This window comes from Rana temporaria, chromosome 3, assembly GCF_905171775.1.
Source record: "Rana temporaria chromosome 3, aRanTem1.1, whole genome shotgun sequence".
In the NCBI taxonomy this organism is placed as follows: domain Eukaryota; kingdom Metazoa; phylum Chordata; class Amphibia; order Anura; family Ranidae; genus Rana; species Rana temporaria.
In genome coordinates this window covers 316,788,246-316,806,846 of record NC_053491.1, presented here as the reverse complement: position 1 = coordinate 316,806,846, position 18,601 = coordinate 316,788,246, and the positions used below count along the sequence as shown (strand labels likewise).

The following is an 18,601-nucleotide window of genomic DNA, read 5'->3' as shown; positions in this document are numbered from 1 at the left end:
ATATAGGTAGTACAATTTAAATTAGTTAATAGCTAGTTACCCATCGCCTACTCAGGGTATCCCCTACCCTTATTCCTTCCCTTCTTTTTTTTTTCCTGTCCCCCCTTACCCCCACCCCCCTTTTTTAGAATTTTCCTTTTTTTTTTTCCTTTGCCTTCTTCGGGTTTTTGTTTATACTGAGAAAATGGAAAATGGATAGGGTGATCCCAGACACAGCAAGTGGAGGTGGTCCACCTACTCGCTGCAAAATTGGCAGGATATCCTCCCTGCAGGGAGGATGCTATGAAGGATATGATTATTATTATTTTATATAGTATTTTGATATATCTGTTATGTAACTGTTTATATATGATTGTTATGAGAATATGGACTCGGCCTTGATGGTAGAAATAAAGTATTTGAAAAAAAATCGAAAACAGCAGCTTTTGTGGGATTTTGGGGGGAAAACTGGTACACCAGAAGTAGGGTCATGACCGGCCAAGGCACTTTGATTATTGTACGGAGGGAAGGCTGGTGTAGTCCAATATAACAGAACAGCTACTGTAGCTCAAATTGCTGGAAAAGTGAATGCTGATTCTGGTAGAATAGTGTCAGAACACACAGTGCAGCTCAGTTTGTTGCATATGGGGCAGTGAAGCCTCAGACCAGTCAGTGTGCCCATGCTGACCCATGTCAACGACCAATAGCACCTATAATGGACACATGAGCATTAGAACTATACCACAGAGCAATTGAATAAGGTGGCCTAGTCCTAGTAATTCTGCCAATTACACACTTACAGTCCTAGGATGACTGCACTCACTCAAACTACTGTATCAGGACAACAAAAACAGGGTAAGACTACAGGATGCCACCCTTATCTCTTCCCCATAATATAGAGGAAGTGGTTCTGCATTCCTTAAAGATAGCTGTGAAAAATGCAGATGCTAATTCAGAACAGACAGAGAACACAGTAAGTTAGGCTCACAAGATTTCTGGCAAGATCAACAGGTATTTAACAGATATAACAAAACTCTTTCATTGGTACGTTTAACAGACTAAAAGGGCAAATGTATTAGGCAGATGATCATTTTAAAGCGTTTTAGAATTATAAGCTAACCACATGTAAGCAAGTGATATTTTTAGGTACTACTAACAAGTTTTAATGTGGTATTAGCATGATTATAAACCTTTCAAATTCTGTATGCAAACACAATCCCACATCATATACCCAGCAATACAGGGATGCATCCATCCAGAGCTCACCACACTCCATTGTGAGACACAGTGGGGTTGTTCCATTGTTGGATAGTGGAAACTTGAAATTAAGTAAAAATCTTATTGAATTTTGACATTCAGCATTGATAATTACCCACAAGTACCCACCATTTTGTATTAGAAACTATCAACAACAAAATCTTAAATAAAATCTTAAATAATAATAGTAATACCTCACCTTGTTTGGGTCATTTAGGCAGCTTGTATCTGATGTGCTATCATTGTCTTTAACTAGATCCCGTAGCTGAGGAAAATCCAGAGACTGTAGAAAAGCAGAATCCCTCTGTTGTGGGGCTGGGGGCACATTAGTTTGATAATATTGTCCTTGTCCTCCTGGAGGAACCATTCTGACCTCCATGTATTTTAGGGTTCCGTCTGTATTCAGGAAAAGAGCCGGCTGATACTGATCCATGTATGGTTTGGTGTCAGACCCACTCAGATAACAGCAACTGCTACTATAACCATAACTTTCTTTCCTCAGACATCTCACCAGTAATATAATGAAAGTCACAAGGGAAACCAAACTGATAGCCACAAGAGAAACAATTAAATATAAAGTCATATCTGATTGGGGTTTGGAATTTAAGAGAAAATTCCCTGATTTTGGTCTTTCTACTACAGCTTCATCTGCTATACTGACAAATACAGTGACAGTGGTAGATAATGGGGGATCCCCATGATCACTTATAGAAATTACTAGCTGCTGTTCTGTATTTTCTGCTTCTTGAAATCCTCTTACAGTCCTGATCTCTCCTGTATGTTTAGACACCTGGAATAGTGAAGAACTGGCAGGATCAATGAGATTAAATGCCAACCAGGCATTGTGACCAGAGTCCAGATCCACTGCAGTCAGTTTTGTCACCAGATATCCGGCACTTGTAGATTTTGGGATCCTCTCTTGGACAATGAGATCCTCAGAGTGCTCCGGATACAGCAGGGTGGGGGAATTGTCATTTGTATCCAATATGAATATAAAGACAGGGACAGTAGAAAATAACTTTGGAGATGCAGAATCCTCTACTTTTATGGTGATTTGTAGAGTCTGAATGTGCTCATAGTCAAAGGAACGCTGAGCAAATATATCACCATTATTAGAATTAATGTAAACAAAAGAGGATACAGAGGATACATCTATGTGGGTCTCCACTATAGAATACACCAGATCAGAGTTAACCCCCTCATCAGCATCAGTAGCAGACACTGTACATAGAAGAGACCCTGGGTCACTGTTCTCCTTAATGAAGGCATTATAGGTAGATTGTGTAAATGTTGGAGCATTATCATTAACATCAGAAACCCTGAGAATAACAATTGTGCTACTGGACAGAGCCGGAGAGCCTAAATCAGTAGCTGTCAGTTTAATAGTATATTGGGAGTTTTTTTCTCTATCCAGATTTCCATCAGTGATCAGTGAATAGCGATTTTTAACTGTTCTGATCTTGAACGGTAATTGTGGAGAGATATCCAATTGTATTTCTCCATTTTTCCCAGAATCTTTATCTCTCACATTAATTAATCCCACATTTGTTCCTATTTGTATATTTTCTGGAATCTCATTTATCAAGGAGGTGAATGAAATTTCTGGGAAATTATCATTGACATCTTCTATTTCCACCTGAACCAGACAATTCCCTATTAGGCTGGGTAATCCTTTATCTTCTGCTTTTATTGATAATTCATGAAGATGTGTCTCTTCATAATCAATATTTCCTTTTATAAAGATTTCCCCACTATGCTGGTTCAAATCAAATAACTGCATTGAGGATTCCGAAGTGTGACTATCAAAATAATACAGAATTTCTCCATTTGCCCCTTCATCCAGATCTGTTGCATTTAATAGCAGTACAGTAGTATTTAAAGGGAGATTTTCCTTCAGTTTAATCTTATAAATTGATTGATTAAAAACTGGTGGATTATCATTAATATCTAACACTTTTATTGTGATATGACAGGATCCTGATCTAGCTGGTTCTCCTCCATCAATAGCAGTGAGGATAAGATTGTGTTCTTGTTTCTCCTCCCTATCTAACACCTTCTCTAATATCAGCTGAGGGATGAGAGTGCCATCTACACGATTTTTTAGGGATAATGAGAAATAAGGATTTGTGTTTAATGTGTACTGACTAACACCATTAATACCAACATCTAGATCCTTTGCTATTTCTAAAGCAAACTGAATACCAGGACTTGTCAATAATTCTGTAATTTTAATAATATGATAGTTATTTTGGAAAGTGGGGACATTATCATTAATATCCTGAATCTCTAGGTCTAGACTAAAAATCTCCAAAGGATTTTCAGCAACCACCTCTAAATGTAACACACAGCTCACACTGGATCCACATAGGATCTCTCTATCAATCCTGTCATTAACAGTCAAGCCTCCATTTTCCTTATTAACAGTAAAATATTTTTGGTATTTCTCAGATGATAAATGTAATCTGCGCTGAGCAAACTCTGCACGTTTTATGCCCAGATCCTGAGCTACATTTCCTACCCATGTCCCTGGATCAGACTCCTCCGCAATAGAATAACGAAGCTGCCCAGAGACCCAGCCCCAGCTACAAAGAAGAAGGGAGAAAGCTACTTGCCATTTCCAACACAGACAGCAGTCTCTGATGTCCATATCTTTAGATAGGTCCTTGATATTTGATTGGGCATAGATCCTGTGTAATCCACAATGCCTATAGCTGTCAAAATGCTGTTCTTAACATTGAAAAAATAATCCATCCATAGAAAAACATCCACAGCATTATCTTTTCTGTACAGCAGCCCTTCTTTGTGTGCGAGGAAAGATGGGAGGGTGAATCACTGAGCCAGGGGGAGGAGAGAGCAGGCTTAGCTAGAACTGATCTAGCTGTAAAATTCTAAATATGCCAAGGCTGCCCTCTTCTGGCCATGATGTGAACTTCATCCACCAATTCAAAGTAAAGAAATCCAGGAAATATCCTATTGCATTTTTATTATTATGTTTTTTTTTATTTTAGGAAATAAATTAAACTGGTATTAAATACTCCTCTAGTTCACAACTTTTTTTTAAGTATTCCTCTTTTAAGATGATATTTGTTTGTGAATTATATTATTTTAGAGATACATGCTGATGATTTGTTGAGTCTAAAACAACGATAGCAGAAAAACATTACTTTGAAAAATAAACAAATTTATTGCTAGACAATTTCTTAGTTAGAGGTTAAATTATATGCTTTGTGATTTATTTTAATACCTTGAATGTGTAATATTGGGCTTCATTATCTATATTACTCCTGTTATAAATAATGTGTATAATGGTTAGTTAGTTATTTAAGTAAATCATGTTACTGTATATTCACCTGTAAGAAAACATTTCATATTCGGTAAATATGCATTTATTATAACATATATTTGAAAGAATCAGATATGTACAGTAGATTACATTTTTTTTGTATCATTTAGCGTGAAAAATTATTTTAATGTGATAGTACACATGTGTGATCACAAACGGGATCACAACAGATTGGCCTGTACAGTGACAGCATCTTGAAAACACATATGTAAAAAAAAAAAATGGCCATAGAAATGCAGGTAAATGCACAAAAATGCACCTAAAAGCAGGTGAATGTTCTTAAGTTTTTATGTACACAAGTGTGATCCTGCCCTCAAAAGCCTGCTGCTTTCTGTGAACAATGTACAGCAATTGCGGCATGTATTGTAGTGTATACATCAGCTACATCCTGCCAAGAATGGAGTCAGGTATGATGTAACTCCTGTGAGCATGTCCAGGATGCTGCCAAGTGGGCTGAAGAGGATGATGGAAATAGAAGCAGCAAACAAGCAAGATAATAGTGGTGGGGGAACAAAGCAGCGACTAACAGCACATATCAGCGGTTCCCAACCTTTTTGGCACCGGGGACCGACTGCGTATTAGAAAATTGCGCACATGGGCTAACATTTTTTTGTGGGCAATGGCTGGTGTTAGCGCTTCAATCATCACAACATCATGCTTGATATGGTGTCAGGGTGATTGAAGCACATTATTTCTATTATAACATTTAACATAATAATAACATATAACATAATAATAAATTAAATAGTTAAACTCAACATAATGCAAAATCAGAGGGAGCCCTGAGCGTGTCACTTGCCACTGTCACCTGCCACCAGATGCGGAATGTCACTTGCCACGCTGCCTGCCATGAGATGTGGATTGTCACTTGCCACATCACCTGCCTTGTTGCCACTCACCAGATGTGGATTGTCACTTGCCACACTGCCTGCCACAAGATGTGGATTGTCACTTGCCACGTGACTTGCCATATAACTTGCTATGTTGCTTGTCACCAGATGCAGAATGTCACTTGCCGCATCATCTGCCACGTTGCCTGTCACCAGATGCAGAATGTCACTTTCCACATCACCTGACACATTGCCTGTCACCAGATGCAGAATGTCACTTGCCACGTTGCCTGTCACCAGATGCAGAATGTCACTTGCCACATTGTCTTTCACAATATGTAGAATGTCACTTGCCATGCTGCCTGCCACCATTGCATTGGTGGTTGCACTGGTCCATTTACCACAGATGCAGGCCTCTGGGCAGTGATGAGTTCCAAATAAAGGCAGGAGAGTGGTGATGCAGGGTGGGCGGTGAGAGATTATGTCATCTCTCTGCTCCCCGCTGCACCTCCGACATTGAGACTGACAGAACACAGGCTGTGAGGGCGGAAGAGCGGTGATGCAGGGAGTGGAGAGAGATGATGTCATCTCGGCTTGCCTGCCCACTCGCTTCATCCATCAATCCGGCTCTCATATGCTGGCCGTTCGGCTGTCTCATGCTGCCCACCTGGCTCTCTTATGTCGGTTGCTCAGCTCTTTCATACCGCCCACCCAGGTGTCTCATGCCAGCATTGGAGGAGGGCAAACTCATAAATAATGTGCAAGTATACTGTGCATACTTTAAAATTATGGCAAGACTCACTATGTTTACTTCACATTACTTCTGCTCTAAATCAAAGCTGTCCCTAAATAAAGAGTATTTAACCCAAAACCAAAAATCTTATGCTGTATATTGCATCTAACCATCCTTTGATGTGCTGGCTACATTATTTTTCTTTTGCCACACTTTTTTCTTTTTTTTTTCACCTAGTAATTCTGCCAATAACACACTTACAGTCCTAGGATGACTGCACTCACCTAAACTAATGTATCAGGACAACAAAAACAGGGTAGGGCTTTAGGATGCCCCCCTCTCCTCTTACCCATGATATAGAGGATGTGGCTCTGTATTCCTCAAAGATAGCTGTGAAAAATGTAACTGATAACATTCAGCACAGGCAGAGAACACATGAAGTTAGGCTCATGAGAGTTCTGGCAAGATCAACATGTATTAAACAGATCTAACAAAACTCTTTCATTGGTACATTTAACAGACCAAAATGAGGCAAATGCATTAGGCAGGCATTAATTTTAAAGAGTTTACATACCCTTTTAGAATTATAATCTAACCGCATGTGGAGAAAGATGAAAACAACCTTTGAAGTACTACTAGCAAGTTATAATACAGTATTAGCATGATTTTAAACCTTTAAAATCATGTATGCAATCATATGCCCACATCATATCCCCAACAATGCAGGGATGCATCAATCAGGAGCTCACCATACTGCATTGTGAGACACAGTGGAGTTGTTTAATTATTGGATAGTGGAAACTTATAATGAAGTCAAAAATCTCATTGAATTTTGACCTTTAGCATTCATAATTACCCACAATTGTGCATTAGAAGCTATGAACTAAAATAAAAACAAAATCTTAAATAATAATAGCAATACCTCACCTTGCTTGGGTCTTTTAGGCAGCTTGCATCCGATGTACTATCATTGTCTTTAACTAGTTCTCGTAGCTGAGGAAAATCCAGAGACTGTAGAAAAGCAGAATCCCTCTGTTGTGAGGCTGGGGGCACATTAGTTTGGTAACATTGTCCTTGTCCTCCTGGAGGAACCATTCTGACCTCCATGTATTTTAAGGTTCCATCTGTATTCAGGAAAAGAGCCGGCTGATACTGATCCATGTATGGTTTGGTGTCAGACCCATTCAGGTAACAGCAACTGCTACTATAACCATAACTTTCTTTCCTCAGACATTTCACCAGTAATATAATGAAAGTCACAAGGGAAACTAAACTGATAGCCACAAGAGAAACAATTAAATATAATGTCATATCTGATGGTGGTTTGGCGTTTATGAGGAAATCTCCTGATTTTGGTCTTTCTACTACAACCTCATCTGCTATACTGACAAATACTGTGACAGTGGTAGATAATGGGGGATCCCCATGATCACTTATAGAGAGGACAAGTTGCCGTTCTGTATTTTCTGCTTCCTGCAATCCTCGTAAAGTCCTGACTTCTCCTGTATGTTTAGACACCTGGAATAGTGAAAAACTGGTAGGATCAATGAGATTAAAGGCCAACCAGGCATTGTGACCAGAGTCCAGATCCACCGCAGTCAGTTTTGTTACCAGATATCCGTCACTTGTAGATTTTGGGATCCTCTCTTGGACAATGAGATCCTCAGAGTGCTCCGGATACAGCAGGGTGGGGGAGTTGTCATTTGTATCCAATATGAATATAAAGACAGGGACAGTAGAAAGTAACTTTGGAGATCCAGAATCCTCTACTTTTATGGTGATTTGTAGAGTCTGAATGTGCTCATAGTCAAAGGAACGCTGAGCATATATATCACCAGTATTAGAATTAATGTAAACAAAAGAAGATACAGACGATCCATCTATGTGGGTCTCTACTATAGAGTAAACCAGATCAGAGTTAACCCCCTCATCTGCATCAGTAGCAGACACTGTACATAGAAGAGTCCCTGGGTCACTGTTTTCCTTAATGAAGGCATTATAGGTAGATTGTGTAAATGTTGGTGCATTATCATTAACATCAGAAACCCTGAGACTAACAATCGTGCTACTGGACAGAGCCGGAGAGCCTAAATCAGTAGCTGTCAGTTCAATAGTATATTGGAATTTTTTTTCTCTATCCAGATTCCCATCAGTGATCAGTGAATAGCGATTTTTAACTGTTCTGATCTTGAATGGCAATTGTGGAGAGATATCCAATTGTACTTCTCCATTTTTCCCAGAATCTTTATCTCTCACATTAATTAATCCCACAGTTGTTCCTATTTGTATATTTTCTGGAATCTCATTTAATAAGGAGGTGAAAGAAATTTCTGGGGGATTATCATTGACGTCTTCTATTTCTACCTGAATCAGACAATTACCTATTAGGCTGGGTAATCCTTTATCTTCTGCTTTAATTGATAATTCATGAAAATACAACTCTTCATAATCTACATTTCCTTTTATAAAGATTTCCCCACTATGCTGGTTCAAATCAAATAACTGCCTTGAGGATTCTGAAGTGTGACTATCAAAATAATACAGAATTTCTCCATTTGCCCCTTCATCCAGATCTGTTGCATTTAATAGCAGTACAGTAGTATTTAAAGGGAGATTTTCCTTCAGTTTAATCTTATAAATTGATTGGTTAAAAACTGGTGGATTATCATTAATATCTAACACTTTTATTGTGATATGACAGGATCCTGATCTAGCCGGTTCTCCGCCATCAATAGCAGTGAGAATAAGATTGTGTTCTTGTTTCTCCTCCCTATCTAACACCTTCTCTAATATCAGCTGAGGGATGAGAGTGCCATCCTTACGATTCTTTACAGATAATGAGAAATAAGGATTTGTGTTTAATATGTACTGACTAACACCATTAACACCAACATCTAAATCCTTTGCTATTTCTAAGGCAAACTGAGCACCAGGATTGGTAAACACTTCTGTAATTTTAATTATATGATCATTAATTAAGAAAGTGGGGATATTATCATTGATATCCTGAATCTCTAGGTCTAGACTAAAAATCTCCATAGGATTTTCAGCAACCACCTCTAAATGTAACACACAGCTCACACTGGATCCACATAGGATCTCTCTATCAATCCTGTCATTAACAGTCAAGCCTCCATTTTCCTTATTTACAGTAAAATATTTTTGGTATTTCTCAGATGACAAATGTAATCTGCGCTGAGCAATCTCTGCACGTTTTATGCCCAGATCCTGAGCTACATTCCCTACCCATGTCCCTGGATCAGACTCCTCCACAATAGAATAACGAAGCTGCCCAGAGACCCAGCCCCAGCTACAAAGGAGAAGGGAGAAAGCTACTTGCCATTTCCAACACAGACAGCAGTCTCTGATGTCCATATCTTAAGATAGGTCCTTGATATTTGATTGAGCATAGATCCTGTGTAATCCACAATGCCTTTAGATGTCAAAATGCTCTTCCTAACATTGAAAAGATAATCCATCCATAGAAAAACATCCACAGCATTATCTTTTCTGTACAGCAGCCCTTCTTTGTGTGTGAGGAAAGATGGGAGGGTGAATCACTGAGCCAGGGGGAGGAGAGAGCAGGCTTAGCTAGAACTGATCTAGCTGTAAAATTCTAAATATGCCAAGGATGCCCTCTTCTGGCCATAATGTGAACTTCATCCACCAATTCAAAGTAAAGAAATTAGGAAAATATTGTATAGTATTCTGTTTATTTATTTTGAGAACAAAATTAAATTGGTATTGGATACTCTTCTAGTTCATGAACTTTTTTTTTTTTTAAAGTGTTCCTCTTTTACGATGATATTTGTTTGTGAATTACATTATTTTAAAGATGCATGTTGATGATTTGTTTAGAGTAAAACAATGATAGCAAAAGAAACATAACTTTGAAAATGAATCAAATGTATTGCTAGACAAATACTAGAGATTAAATGATACACTTATATTTTTTTAAATACCTTGCATGTGTAAATATTAGGCTTCTTTCTCTACTGTATATGACTCCTGTTATAAATGGTTTGTTATTTAAGTAAACCTATTTACTGTATATTAACCTGTAAGAAACCCTTTATTATAGCTATACGTTTATTATAACATCTGTCTGTAAGACTCAGTTATGTACAATAGATTTAAATATTTTTATTTAATGTAGCTTGACAATTTCTCTCAATATTTGATAGTATACACATGTGATCACAAATAGGACCATTACACATTTATAAGGTAAACATATTAGAATTCGGTTTGCATTTGTTTGTTTTTTATGACAAATTATATACTAAGTTAGCAGATTTTCAGCACCGCTTTTCAAACCACTAGCGTGATTTCCAACTATTTAAATACACATATTTGAATTGCCAGCCCTGCTTACTGATATTCTATTTTGATATGTTTATTTTTTATGCAATTCAAAAATATACCTGAGGCTGTATTCACACCATCCTAAAACACCCTGCACAGCAGCACTCATATAGGGAGAGCGAAGTACAACAATCTCCACTAACCAGGGCTCTATTGCTTTGCACAAAACTTATCAGACAACATGTTTGCAAGAGATGGCTATCAATGTAGTGCTTATCTTTCTTTACCTAATCAGGGAAGGAGAGGTAAATGAGAAAGTAAAATGACAATATCCATTTTTTTTAAGTTATCAAGGGTAAGTATCATCGCAATGAATTTTAAGGGGGTAGGGGCGGTGCAGAATTGCAGATGATGCATAAGTTACAATATATGTTGGGACATATTTGTTGGATGTATATTTAAACTAATTAGATGATAGTTTATCCTCCCTGGCGGTATGATTCTTTCAGAAAAAAGGTGCTGAAAGCGGTACCATTATTTGCAAGGAAATTTGGCGTTTTATACTGTAGGCCTGTAATTTTTAGAAATAACTCACTTAAATCTGACCAAACAAGATTCTAACAGGCATCCCGGGTATGACATTTTTTTAAAAACAAAATTATAAATTATAATATAATAAATAATTATAAATAATTATAACAAGTAATAATATAATTATAATAAAAATGATTCAATAATGTAATCAAATCAAAATCACAGAAATTTGCTCAGTTGCAGAATTGTCACTGTCATTATTTTTTTTTTTTATGACGTATTTCCCCACAAATCGCTATCGCACAATTCTGCAAGTGATTATAATTTATTATCATTGTTTTTTAGCTGCTCTAAAACTATTTTTGACATAAAGGGACACTTTTGGTTGCTATGGACAATCTACAGTTTACAGGCAGAAAAAAAACGTTTTTATTATATAAAAGTACATGTAGGGCACTGGGCAGACCAATTGGACAAGGGGGTGTGTATTTTTTACATACAGTACTGTAATCTATAAGATTACAGTATACTGTATGTAATGTGTTTGTTTACATTTTTGAATTTGGCGCCGTTCTCCGCTCCCGTGCGTCGTAACGTCGCAGGCAACGGAGATCGGCGTCACACAGAGGCACTGTGTGAATCGAGCGAGGTCCCGCTCGCTCGCACAGCGCGGTCACATCGCTGGATCCAGGAGAAGGTAAGGAAACACTCCCTGTGGATTCAGCGAGGCGAGCCCGAGTCTGACTCGGGGTTACCGCTCGCAGCATGGAAATCTAACCCCGAGTCAGACTCAGGAATACCGCCAGGCAGGTTAACCAGGATTTCCACGCAATAATAAAGGTGTAATTTTTTCCATGCCTATAGGACATTTTTAAGTACAACGTTTTTAATATTTGTAAGAAGGGACTGCTGAGTGTATTATTTCAGTAGCAATGACCCCAGGCTAATCCCAACAAGTGCCAGCACCATTTCTACATGATTTTCCCTAATAAAAGGATTCATAAAGCACTGGCCTGAACCAGTATTACAAAATGCACTCAAGTTCTTTACGTAAAGTATAATCTTCCTTACAGAATGTAGCTGGACTTATGCATTCATTTTAGTGCTTTAGTGAAATAAGATAGTGTTGCCTATCAACAATTTTTTCTTTAGCTGAACACAAAACTTTACACTGGTAAGAGTATAGTTTGTATCAGGAATATATGTGATGTGTACTGTATAAATCAACAAGCTAGAAAGTTGCAATTGGGTTATCTAAATGAACATTAAAACAGCGTTAAACTCAAAAATTGTATACTGTATATAGCAGTTTACAAATCCTTTGATGTAGTGGCTGTAATCGTTTTTTGGGCTCTCTTTCATGGCAATCTGGCCAGTAACACACCTCTTGTACTATACAGACACCATTCTGGATGAAGGAGCACAGGGGGCAGATTTAGACAGCAGCATTTTTAGTCTGGGGGAGGAGAGTGTTATAAATACTAGCACTCTAACTCTACTTAAATACACTAATGTCCTGTACACACGATCGGTTCGTCTGATGAAAACTGACCGGTGGACCGTTTTCATCGGACGAACCGATTTTACTTTTATATTTTCCTTCACAAATTAGTCGTTTGTTGTGTTTGGCAGCTTATGTATATCACGTAGGGTTGGCACAAGTTTAGAAAATTTTCTTCATTTTGTGGGATACAAGAGGTCTGCATCTCCAACGTGTCATCTGCTGTAGTGACCATGCAATAAGTGTACATGGCAACAAGTATCTAGTCATTATCATGTCTTTCTGTATCAGACTGCACCTGCAGTGCTGTGCTCATAGCCATGGTGAATTTGTTTTGAGATGGTGATATTTCCTATGTATTGTATATAGCCTGAATTTGGTGACAGGGCGATATTTTTTTGCTGCCTGGAAGCTATCTGGCACACTTGATAGATGCCTGATTTTAGGCATCAGCTTTGATTGGTTGTGATTGATTGTGTAAGTTACAAACTATAGTATATTAATTGGGGATGTGGGTATCCTCTCCTGTGCTTCAAATCAGCAGCATTTGGTGCAGAATATTTTTTTTCTTGTTTTCCTCCTTTAAAACCTAGGTGCGTCTTATGGTCAGGTGCGTCTTATGGAGTCTAGTATATATATGTATATATATACTTTACATTTAGCCTAGATTCAATATTCAGTGTAGAATCTATATTCAATCAGTACAGGCGGTGTGTTTTATATATATATATATATATATATATATATATATATATATATATATATACACAACCTAGTATATACTCTGCATTTAGTGTAGATTAGATATTCAGTGTAGAATCTATATTCAGGCAGTGTAGTATTTATAATATAGTGTATTGAAGTGGTTAAGGCGAACCCTGCATCAAAATGTAAAATAAAATGGCGTGGGGGTCCATACCAGACCCTTATCCGAGCACGCAACCCGGCAGGCCACAGGGAAAGGGGGACGAGAGAGCGCCCCCTCCTGAACCGTACCAGGCCACGTTTGTGTCCTATAGACTTTAATTTCGTTCCCATGTTTGCACAAACTTTTTGTTTTTTTGAGCAGTTAGGTTATTTTACCCTCAGAGTGATTACTGTCCTTCACCTTATTGCAGATTGCTAATTGTTTTTAAAGTATCCTTATTTCGCTGATATCTACAGTATAGTACTGTGGAGTTTATTCATCATATGGTTTGGCCAAATTTCATATGGTTTTGGCAGAATTTTAAAGCGGATACACTGGGCCCTTGGCCAATTGGTCAGATTCAATTATCTCTAATAAAACATCAAATCAATCAATAAAAATAATCAATATTCAAATAATGAATATGTATAAATTAGGGCTGTGGAAATTAACTATTAATTCATCGATTAATCTTGAATTTTTTTGATCGATCAACATTTTTTTGATTGGTATTCACCTCTCCGCCGGCTTCCGGGCCTTCAGGGAGTTCCCTCTGAGATCTGGTGACGTCACGGACACCGGCGGGGCTTGCCGTGTTCATCTGAAGGGCTCCTTTGCTGTGCCTTCATATCTGCATGCCGGCGGGACCTTACTATCTGCCACACGCAAGGACTGTTACACTTCCCTCTATCACTTCCCTCTATCAACCTGGGATTCTACAACCATCCACTGGGAGTTGTGATAGTTCCCTTCACGGGACATCTACATGCCGACGGACTGATGTTTACCTCTCCTCATCTGGATTCAGCAGTGGCATCATTGTACACATTTGTATACCAGTATCATACTTAGCTACATGTTTTATGACTGCTTTTTGCTACGTTTGGTATTACTCGCACCATTTTTACAGTTTATGTAGCTACATTGATTTTATCTCCAGTGCAATATTTATTTTGTTACCTACTTGAAGACTATAAAAGTCTTAATGCTATTCCCATCGAGCGCTGCCTTTGTGTGTTTTTTGTATCCTGCTATCAATTTTTCGAGTGGTTGGTAGCTGCACTGGGAATCAGCCTGCAATGAGATCAGCTAAAAGTAGATCTGTATGTGCATTATAATTAATCGAAATTAGTTGATTAATCGATTAAAAAAAAATCGATTAATCAAACACAGAAATTTTGATCACTAACAGCCCTAGTGTAAATGCTATAATTATGTCTGAGTATTAAGTCATATTGGCAGACTGAAGTACAAAGGTACAAAGGAGAGAAGAAACCTTCTATACTGTAGATTGTGTGAAGACACAGACTGACTAAACCTGTTTCACTGTCACAAAAACACAATGCTGCACCTGTAGGTAATTAATTCATGTTAATTACTGAATAGGAATCCCTTCCACATTTACATGCAGGACAAATTGTTATAACAAAAATGACAGGAGCCAATTAACCTGCAAAGTATACAGCTGGTGAATGGTTTCCAACTTGCATACTTTTTCTTTCTTAAGCTGGCCATAAATGCATAGATTTATTTTGTTCAACCTAAGGGCTGAATGAAAGAAGTCTAGTAGATTCCTCCATCCACCATCCATCCAGCTGATTGGCTTCTGACAAAATTCTACCCGGCTCTTTCGATGAATTTAAGGTTTGCTGAATCAACAGGAAATTTATGTATGGATAGCTTTAGTAAATCGAAATATTCCAAATAATCAGCATGATAGCCAGGAAAGTAATATTAAATATGGTTGCGAAAGAACAGTAGTGGTGTGCTGGACATTGCAGGTTTAGCTTTGCACATTCTATCCACAGATAAATACAATGATCTAGGTGCACAGAAATATATATATATTTAGACACGCATGATCACGGCCATTTAAATAATTGAAGCTTGAATTGTTCTTCAGTATAATATAATTTAATACATATTTTTTTAACAGAGATATAAACAAGATGACTGGGATTAGATTACCTTCAACACCCCTATGTTGTACTGTAATACAAATAAACTAATGGTTCCACCTTAAAATATTTATCTTTATTCTTTGCCAAAAAGAGTACCTTTTGAAAACCTGCCATAAGTTAAGGTTTATAAAATTAACCTCATGGGTTAACCTCAATGTATACCTTTGATAACTACCAGAGAGCCTATGTGGAGCACCAGCATGATCTAAGAGTATCATTTCTTGTAATCATGGACACAGTCACCCCCACACAGACTCACATAATGCAGTAAGGAACATGTCAGTGGGTCACCATATTATTTGGTGCAAAGCAGTAGGGGTCTAATTGTATGAAGTGGTTTATGCAGTAGGAAGTTCTTGGAACATGATTGATCATGGCAGTGTCTACATGCAGCATGTTTTGTTTTTTGTTTTAAACAGGAATACCTTATAAAAAAGGAAAAAGCATACAAGAGAAATATAAACTCTAATACTGTATGAACTTTTTAAGCAGTTCTATGTAAGCCCTATTTATGCACCCTTTTTTACCAATTCACACATGAAGAATAGAATATTGATAAAATATAAATCTTGCCATTTACTACATAAATATTTGGAAGGTAAATCAAGGTAGACTGCACTTTTAACTCACCTTGCTTGGGCCATTTAGACAGCTTGCACCTGATGTGCTATCATTGTCTTTAACTAGTTCCCGTAGCTGAGGAAAATCCAGAGACTGCAGAAAAGCTGAATCCCTCTGTTGTGAGGCTGGGGGCACATTAGTTTGGTAACATTGTCCTTCTGGAGGAACCATCCTGACTTCCATGTATTTTAGGGTTCCGTCTGTGTTCAGGAAAAGAGCCGGCTGATACTGATCCATGTATGACTTTGATTCAGATGCACTAAGATAACAGCAGCTACTGCTATACCCATAACTTTCCTTTCTCAGACATTTGACCAGTAATATAATGAATGTCACAAGGGAAACTAAACTGATAGCCACAAGAGAAACAATTAAATATAAAGTCATATCTGATGGTGGTTTGGAGTTTGTGAGAAAATTCCCAGATCTGGGTTTCTCTACTACAACATCATCTGCTATACTAATAAGTACTGTAACAGTCGTAGATAATGGAGGATCCCCATGATCACTTATAGAGATGGCAAGTTGCTGCTCTGTATTTTCTATCTCCTGAAATCCTTGTACAGTCCTGACCTCTCCTGTATGTTTAGACACTTGGAATAGAGAATAACTACCAGGGTCAATTAGGTTAAAGGCCAACCAGGCATTGTGACCAGAGTCCAGATCCACCGCAGTCAGTTTTGTCACCAGATATCCAGCACTTGTAGATTTTGGGATCCTCTCTTGGACAATGAGATCCTCAGAGTGCTCCGGATACAGCAGGGTGGGGGAGTTGTCATTTGTATCCAATATGAATATAAAGACAGGGACAGTGGAAAATAATTTTGGAAATCCAGAATCTTCTACTTTTATGGTGATTTGTAATGTCTGAATGTGCTCATAGTCAAAGGAACGCTGAGCATATATATCACCATTATTAGAAGTAATGTAAACAAAAGAAGATACAGAGAAGCCATCAATCTCACTCTCCACTATAGAGTAAAACAGATCAGAATTAACTCCCTCATCTGTATCAAGAGCAGCTACAGTACATAGAAGTGTCCCTGGGTCACTGTTTTCTTTAATGAAGGCATTATAGGTAGATTGTGTAAATGTTGGTGCATTATCATTAACATCAGAAACCCTGAGAATGACAGTTGTCTTACTAGACAGAGTCGGAGACCCTAAATCAGAAGCTGTCAGCTCAACAGTATACTGGGAAATATTTTCTCTATCCAGACTGCCATCAGTGACCAATGAATAACGATTTTTATGAGTTCTAATTTTAAATGGCATTGTGGGGGATAGATCCAGTTTAATCTCTCCATTTTTCCCAGAATCTTTGTCTTGTACATTAATAAATCCCACAACAGTTCCAGTAGGTGCATTTTCTGGAATCTCATTTATCGCTGAAGCAAATGAAATTTCAGGATAATTGTCATTTACATCTTCTATTTTTATATGTACCACACAGTCACCTTCTAATTTAGGAAGTCCCTTGTCTACCGCTTTGATAGATAATTCATGAAAAACAATTTCTTCATAATCCACAGATCCGTTAACATAAATTTCTCCATTTTGACTATTTAAAACAAATAGTTTCCTTGCAGATTTAGATGTGTGACTATCAAAAGAATATTCAATTTCCGCATTTGCACCCTCATCCAGATCGGTGGCATTTAATTTTAAGATAACAGTATTTAAAGGGATATTTTCTTTAAGGTTAATTTTATAAATCGATTGCTCGAACATCGGTGGATTATCATTAATATCTAGCACTGTAATTGTGATATGACAGGATCCTGATCTAGCTGGTTCTCCTCCATCAATAGCAGTGAGAATAAGATTGTGTAGTTGCTTTTCTTCCCTATCTAACACTTTCTCTAATATTAGCTGAGGGATGAGAGTGCCATCTACACGATTCTTCACAGATAATGAGAAAAATGGATCTTTGCTTAATATATACTGACTTACACCATTAACACCTACATCTAGATCTTCTGCAATTTCCAAGGCAAATCTAGCACCTGGACTTGCCACTAATTCTGTGATCTCAATATTAAGTTCATAAATTAAAAAAGTGGGTGAATTATCATTAACATCCTGAATTTCTATTTCCAAACTGAAAAGCTCCAAGGGATTTTCAGCAACCACCTCTAAAATTAGCACACAGTTCACACTGGATCCACAAAGGATCTCTCTATCAATTCTGTCTTTAACAGTCAAGCCTCCATTTTCCTTATTTACAGTAAAATATTTTTGGTATTTCTCAGATGATAAATGTAATCTGCGCTGAGCAATCTCTGCACGTTTTATGCCCAGATCCTGAGCTACATTCCCTACCCATGTCCCTGGATCAGACTCCTCCACAATAGAATAACGAAGCTGCCCAGAGACCCAGCCCCAGCTACAAAGGAGAAGGGAGAAAGCTACTTGCCATTTCCAACACAGACAGCAGTCTCTGATGTCCATATCTTAAGATATGTCCTTGATATTTGTTGCACCATAGATCCTTTGTAATCCAAAATGCATGAAATTTACAGATTTTGCTTTCCAGTCCTACATAACGATCTATCCATAAATAAATAATCCATGGGATTCTCTAATGAGCACAACAGCAGCTCTTCTTTGTGTTTGAGGGAAAATAAGGG

General features: G+C 37.8%; 2 protein-coding genes across 28 annotated transcripts in view; both read right to left on the bottom strand.

Moving 5' to 3' along the window:
* The window catches only part of LOC120932487 (protocadherin gamma-C5-like), a 721,441-nt gene that overhangs the window by 286,598 nt on the left and 416,242 nt on the right, over positions 1–18,601 (bottom strand). For 2 of the 27 annotated variants that reach the window (XM_040344890.1, XM_040344899.1), the window contains exon 1: positions 15,981–18,590. The exons of 24 other annotated variants lie outside the window; for them this stretch is intronic. In XM_040344890.1, the coding sequence (XP_040200824.1) occupies positions 15,981–18,422 (2,442 nt within the window). In that variant the 5' untranslated portion in view covers positions 18,423–18,590. Of the gene's footprint in view, positions 1–1,435; positions 4,056–15,980; positions 18,591–18,601 lie in introns of those variants that run through there. One more of the 27 variants, XM_040344894.1, reaches the window with a different exon arrangement.
* Positions 7,109–9,824, bottom strand: LOC120932495 (protocadherin gamma-C5-like). The gene is given in 2 exon segments (XM_040344944.1): positions 7,109–7,265; positions 7,268–9,824. Coding segments are annotated over 2 exon segments (2,319 nt in total). The 5' UTR covers positions 9,518–9,824; the 3' UTR covers positions 7,109–7,196.